This window comes from Sinocyclocheilus rhinocerous, unplaced genomic scaffold, assembly GCF_001515625.1.
Source record: "Sinocyclocheilus rhinocerous isolate Xijiao unplaced genomic scaffold, SAMN03320098_v1.1 scaffold1292, whole genome shotgun sequence".
Taxonomy (NCBI): domain Eukaryota; kingdom Metazoa; phylum Chordata; class Actinopteri; order Cypriniformes; family Cyprinidae; genus Sinocyclocheilus; species Sinocyclocheilus rhinocerous.
The window spans coordinates 1,508,919-1,515,830 of record NW_015656599.1 but is presented as its reverse complement, the minus strand read 5'-3'; the positions used below and the strand labels follow the sequence as shown (position 1 = coordinate 1,515,830).

General features: G+C 33.9%; 1 protein-coding gene across 3 annotated transcripts in view; it reads left to right on the top strand.

Annotated features, from left to right (window-relative positions):
* The window catches only part of LOC107720382 (sentrin-specific protease 7-like), a 38,279-nt gene that overhangs the window by 8,801 nt on the left and 22,566 nt on the right, over positions 1-6,912 (top strand). For all 3 annotated transcript variants that reach the window (XM_016528074.1, XM_016528073.1, XM_016528071.1), the window contains exons 8-9: positions 3,082-3,179; positions 6,342-6,473. In XM_016528074.1, coding sequence (XP_016383560.1) covers positions 3,082-3,179; positions 6,342-6,473 — 230 coding nt within the window. The remainder of the gene's footprint in view (positions 1-3,081; positions 3,180-6,341; positions 6,474-6,912) is intronic.

Sequence of the window (6,912 nt, the reverse complement as noted above, 5' to 3'; positions counted from 1 at the left end):
GGAACCATATATATATATATATATATATATATATATATATATGAACCAATATTGCAATCCTGGCTAATATAATAAGCTTATAATTGTTTTTGTGGTTTGGCCAATATTAAAATTGTACAGTGTTTTGCTTAAAAGTGAAAAATAAAAATGTAAAAACTGAAGTGAATTTAGGCATCATAGCATTATAATGTACATTGTGAAAAATGGATATTCATTTTGAGATTTGCTAAAGATTACATTTAATAGTGTTATTAAATTATTAGTGTTTCTAAAGGTTAACTTTAAGGGTGCTTTCACACTTGGTTCGATTGCTTGGTCTGAACCCGAGTTCGATTGCTCCCCCCTCCCCCTTTCCCCGCTGGACTGTGTTCACATTATATTATTTGGGTCCGAACCGCGGTTTGTTTGCGTCATCAAGCCAGCAGCTGTTTACCCCGTTGCTTAGTAACGATGGCACAGGAGAAGGCGGCAAAATGCGTAGGATTGCTCTCTTCAATTTTATATTTATGTTTTCGAACCGTTGGTTTTGTTTCCAAATTAGCTTCAGTACATAACGGCACTTACGTCTGTCTTACAAATGTACTGCAAATGCTCTAAAGAACTCTGAAGGCGAACATAAATGAGATGTACAGGTCTGCTTGCAACGCATCAGTCACGCTCATCAGGAAAATGAGTGAAACATGCACAAACACACATTTTTATCAAATAATACATCATTAATAGCGGTTTAATTCCGTGATTTGGTACGATTGCATTCACATCAGCAGCGAACTGTACCGGAGATCACTTGAACCATACCCCAGACCACTCCTTTTAAGCGGACTCGGGTACGGTTCGCGGGTGCGCACGCGAGTTCGGAAGACCGTGTTCACATCATCCAAACTTACCGAAATCTGACGTCAATCGAACCCGGGTGCGCACCAAAAGTGCTAGTGTGAAAGCACCGTAAGTCACTGTTAGATGAAGGCAGAGTTAATCTATATGTTTAAATAGAGGAAATGAGCATTCACAAATAAATTTACGAGAACGTTATATACCGCTTAATAAAAAACAAAAATCTGGATTAAGAAATGTGGATTGAGCGTAAACAATAATAGAGAGTGAAACTGAATTAACCCAACAGGTTTAAAAAAAAAAGACTTTTTTCTGATAACCAATATGGTACAGATACATAGTGCATCCCTAAATGAAATCATAAACTCTCAGTAATGGACAAAGTGGAAACTCGATTGAGAAATGCAGATTGAATGTGAACATAAAAAGAGAGTGAAACCGAATTAACCCAACATGTAAAAAAAAAAAAAGAAGCCTTTTTCCAAACCAAATTAACCCAACATGTAAAAAAGAAGAGACATTGTGCATCCCTAAATTAAACCGTAAACTTCCAACAATGGACAAAGTGGAATGTGGGTTAAAATTGCAAAATGAGTGCGAACGTAAAAAGAGAGTGAAACCGAATTATCCCAACAGGTAAAAAAAAAAGAAGCTTTTTTCCAGTAACTGTTATGGTACCGATATATTGTACACCCCTAAATAAAGTAGTAAACTTTCACCAGTGGATGAAGTGGAATCTGGAATAAGAAATGCAAACTGAGTGTGGACGTACAGAGAGTGAAACCGAATTTACTCATCTGAAAAATAGTAGCCTTTTCCGTGACTACATGTCGTCCCATTGTTATGGAGGCGGCGTAGCTGTAGCTCTGAGCTGTCATTGGATGAAGGATGTCCTTATAAAGATTAATGTCTAAGTGTGTGGTGTGCAGGATAGCAGCATTCACTCTCACAATCTAGATTACTGCAATCCTGACCTCAAGGTCTGGGTAAAGCCCATTACACCTCTGCCTGCTAGAAAGGAACACAGATGTACCATCCTCCTCCTCATTATCAGCCGGGACTTCTAAACAGCTTATCTTCCATTATGGTTACTGTTAAAGGAATAGTACTCCCAGAGATGTACACACATTGACGTTATCTTCTGAAGTCATACGATAGTGTGAGAAACAGGCCGAAACGTTGTTCTTCACTGATAATCTTCTGTTCCAGTCTGGATCATTAGGTCAGGGAGTTCATTTAGGCCAGTTTTGTGAACCAGATCAATTGATTAATTGAAAAGATCTGGCTCAAAAGAATGATTCATTCGAATTTCGCTCTTTTTATTTTCTGATAAAAAAAAAAACAACAACTATAGTATGGCTTCGGAAGACTAATTTTATGGTGTTTTTCGTTCTTTTTCCATCCCTAAAAGCTTCAGTTCCCATTCATTGTAATTTTCCCCTGTAGTGATGATCTGACAAGGAAGATTTGAACAGAACGATTCGAATAGCTAACAAACGTCCGCTTAGTTTGCAAACCTGTCCAATTCAAACCATGTTTAATGTAGCAAAAACAGATGGACAGCATTGAATTTGTTATTGTTTTCTGATGGATTGGTGGACAGGAAGAGGAAGGGAAGGAGGTGAAGGATGAAAAAATAGAGAGGATTACCCATGTCCCTGTTTCTCTCTCAAAGCCCATTATGGGACCCAGCCAAATAGAAGCTTCTGCTGCAGAGAAGAAGGGAAAGAGATAAATACATGGACCAAAATTAACACTCGTCAATCGCCAAATGCAAGAAAAATTGGATAATGGCTTTATTCGAAACATAATATTGCACTGTAAGAACACAATGTCGAAACGACCATTTGACCCGCGATGATGTTAATCATGTGAACTTTTCAAACACACATACAAACTGTTTACTGAAGCAAACATCTGTCAAGACTCGCGTTTACCTCATTGGAAAATGTAGCATCAGAAGTTTATCTAGGAGGCCTGAAGTTTGTTTTTCCTCCAGAATGTTTAGACACGTGCGGTGTGGTCCAGACGTCTGAGACCACTGCTGAAAATGCTTCTATTCTTAATTTGTTCCTAATTTAATATACAAATGTTCATCTCAAATTATATTATCATGCACCACCTGATGATTTTTGTTCCAAAGAACATCCTGTGTGCTTCCATGGAAGAACATCTGACCTTTTGTACAAAGGCGTTTTAATGGGTGGTTCTGATTGGTCAACACATATCTGTCTCTCTCTCCTTCAGTCGTGCTGTCCAGCGATGATGAAGGAGCCGAAGAGATGAATGACGTGTCTGGATGTTTGCAAGAGCAGCGGATCTCTGAGGGGATCAGGGACGCTCAGGTAACGGATAAAGGGTGTAGATTTCAAATATATGCCCCTACTGACTACATGTCATAAACATTTACATTTATTCATTTAGCACATGCTTTTATCCAAGGCAAATTACAAATGATAAAAGTTTAATGCTGTTTGTGGTTATACACTCACTCACTCACCTATTTATTTTACGAATAAATTATATAAATCAAACCAGACAGGATGCTAAACAAAAGTCATTAAAGGTGACATTTATTATTGAAGCTTAACAATTAAAATATCATCTACTAGTCAAACACTGGCAAAACACAAATTCACAGGAAAGTGGCAAAAAAAAAAGGCATAAAGTGTGGGTAAACTGAATACATTAACATTGAGAATGAAAAAATGATAAAATAAGCCATGATTATTAAAATATTTAATCATTTGGCAGCCGTAGATATGATAAAGTAAGTATTGTGTGTTTTTTGTGTCTTTTTTTTTGTAATAAAAGCATGGCTCTAACAAATGCAGATGAGTTACATTTTAACGCTTTAACGCATTAAAATTGCATATAAAAAAAAAAAAATGCTTTTTACACTGTATGATATAAACAAGGGCTGTATACAAATCAGAAATTCTTTAAAAAACAAAAACAAAGACTCACCAAGGCTGCATTTATTTGATCATAAATACAGTAAAAAAATACTAATATTGTGAAATATTATTACAATTTAAAATAACTGTTTTCTATTTGAATGTATATTCAAAAACTGAATACATTAACATTGAGAATGAAAAAATGATAAAATAAGCCATGATTATTAAAATATTTAATCATTTGGCAGCCGTAGATATGATAAAGTAAGTATTGTGTGTTTTTTGTGTCTTTTTTTTTGTAATAAAAGCATGGCTCTAACAAATGCAGATGAGTTACATTTTAACGCTTTAACGCATTAAAATTGCATATAAAAAAAAAAAAATGCTTTTTACACTGTATGATATAAACAAGGGCTGTATACAAATCAGAAATTCTTTAAAAAACAAAAACAAAGACTCACCAAGGCTGCATTTATTTGATCATAAATACAGTAAAAAAATACTAATATTGTGAAATATTATTACAATTTAAAATAACTGTTTTCTATTTGAATGTATATTCAAATGTAATTTATTTCTGTGATAGTAAAGCTGAATTTTCAGCATCATTTCTCCAGTCTCCAGAGTCACATGATCCTTCAAAAATCATTCTTATATTCTGATTTGCTGCTCAAGAAACATTTATTATCATTATTATTATCAAAGTTGAAAACAGTTGTGCTGATTAATATATTCGTGGAAACCTTGATGCATTTATTTTCAGGATTCTCCGATGAATAGAAAGTTCAAAAGAACAGCATTTATTTGAAACAGAAATCTTTTGTAACTTTATGAATGTCTTTAATGTCACTGTTTATTAATTTAATGTATCCTTGCTGAATAAAATAATTCAAATACATATTGACCCCAAATTTTTGAATGGAAGTGTATAAATACTTTCTCAGTGAATAGAAAAGTTGTTACATCTTTGATTGATCTTCACATATCCCTATCATTATTAAAACCTAACCCACGCCATCTGAATAAAGCTTTTGTGTCCTCAAGAATCAGTCTCGAAACTGTTAGCTTGAAAAAGCTTTGAAACTTTGCCAAAGAACCATGCTAAACAACTCATTTCAACTTGTCTTCATGCACATCTGTCTTTTGAAGTCTAGATTTGTTCAGTATGGCTGTGCAGTTTTAAGTTCGCCCATTTTTACAAGTATTCATCAAACCCTTTCAACGAATTTCCTTTGTCAGAATCATTAGTATTGCTTGTTCAGTTTGCATTGTTTTTCGTGACAGTAGAACAAATTCAATATGGCACCCCAGTATGAGAGGCTTCTAGCTTTGGAATGAAGCATTATGGATTTGTGCTTAATTCAGAACTAGAGACGTGTTTGCGAGAAGCTTTCGGTTGGGATGTTGGAGGTTAATTAGAGCAGTGCGGCTCAGGTGTTTGTCAATATCAGTTGGTGTGTTCACCTTTAGCCTGGCATGCAAACCAAATGAGAAACATGTTTCTGAAAAGAGGGAAGGGCTGCTGTGTTTTTCTGTTTTGTAATTTCAAGAAAAGCGGATTTTATTGGTTTTCATTATGTCCAAGGAAAAGGACAATCAAACATTCAATTTTAAATATGAATACATAATATTATCAGTTTTAAATAAAGGAAGTGTATTTTGACAATGTAAAATTAACAGGTACACTTCTGTTTGGAGTCGGTACTTTTTTTTTTTTATTAATATTTTTATTCAAAAAGAATGCATGAAATTGATCAAAAGTGACAGTAAAGACATGTATAATGTTATAAAAAAAATAAATGTTCTTTTGAACTTTATATTCATCAAAGAATGCTGAAAAAATGTGTCATGAATTACACAAAAATATTAGTCTGATTTCAACATTGATAATACGAAATATTTCTTGAGCAGCAAATCAGCATATCAGAATGATTTCTGAAGGGATCATGTGACACTGAAGACTGGAGTAATGATGCTGAAAATTCAGCTTTACCATCACAGAAATAAATTACATTTTAAATATATTCAAATATAAAACAGATATTTAAAATGTTAAAAATATTTCACAATATTACTGTTTTTAATGTTTTTTTTTAATCAAATAAACGCAGTTTTGGTGAGCGAAAATTATGTTTATACAGTGTGGGTGAAGTTGTTTTATTATTGAATTACTGCATTTTTTAATTTGCTGTGCATTGATGTAAAGTTGTGTTTTCAATGATGTGGTACATTTTTAGTTTTCTTAAACAAGAAGTGACTTTAATATGTGAAGAATGTCAAATTTACAAGATTAACCATGATTAAAAAAAAGAAAGAAAAATTAAATTTAAATAAAAATAATATGAATTAATATTTTTACTTTTAATTAAATGTGTTAATTATAAATAAATAAATAAACAGGAAATATTGAGGTTTTGTCCCAAAAATCAGTCTAATAATAATAACATTTTCCCAAACCAATACATTGTGCACCTCTACTTCGCTAACTCATGGTCTGTGTTTTTTGTTTTTTTAACTTGAAGGATATTTCTGGCCAAATGTTTATATATATATATATATATATGAATAAATTTTTTTTTTTTTTTTGTGTCTATTTTCATACTTCAGACGGGGAACCCAAAGACAAACACAGGAGGTGAAAGATCAAAGACCAAAGTAGAAGTGCCTTCCATCATAGAACTGGACTTCTGCAGACTCCATTACGACACAGTCGAGGCACAGGCCAACGGGACCATTGTGGTGAGAGAAACTTATGCTGATAATATCATTTATAATTGTAGTAAATTATAAAAGTAGTAAATTATAAAAGTGGCTACTCCTCTATGTTTTACATCAGTCTGAAGATCTTAAAGGTCCCATATTGTCAAAACTGAAATTTCCTGCCTTTTTTCATGATAACTGAGGTGTAGGTGCTATGTAACTACCATATAAGTTTCAAAACAGTCAGTCCACAGTAAAATGTACACAGCCTGCATAAAGTAGCTGTGATTTTTCACGAACCGTTGTGACTTCCATAAAAAGGTGACATCAGAACTACACAGTCACCGCCTTCAGTCACCACCCCGAGCACCGCCCACAGTCCCACTCTCCTTTTGCCAAACCCCCAGACAACACCGCATCCATGCTATTGCTGAGCAGCAACAACACGGAAACATCTCGAAAAGGTTAACTTTAACTA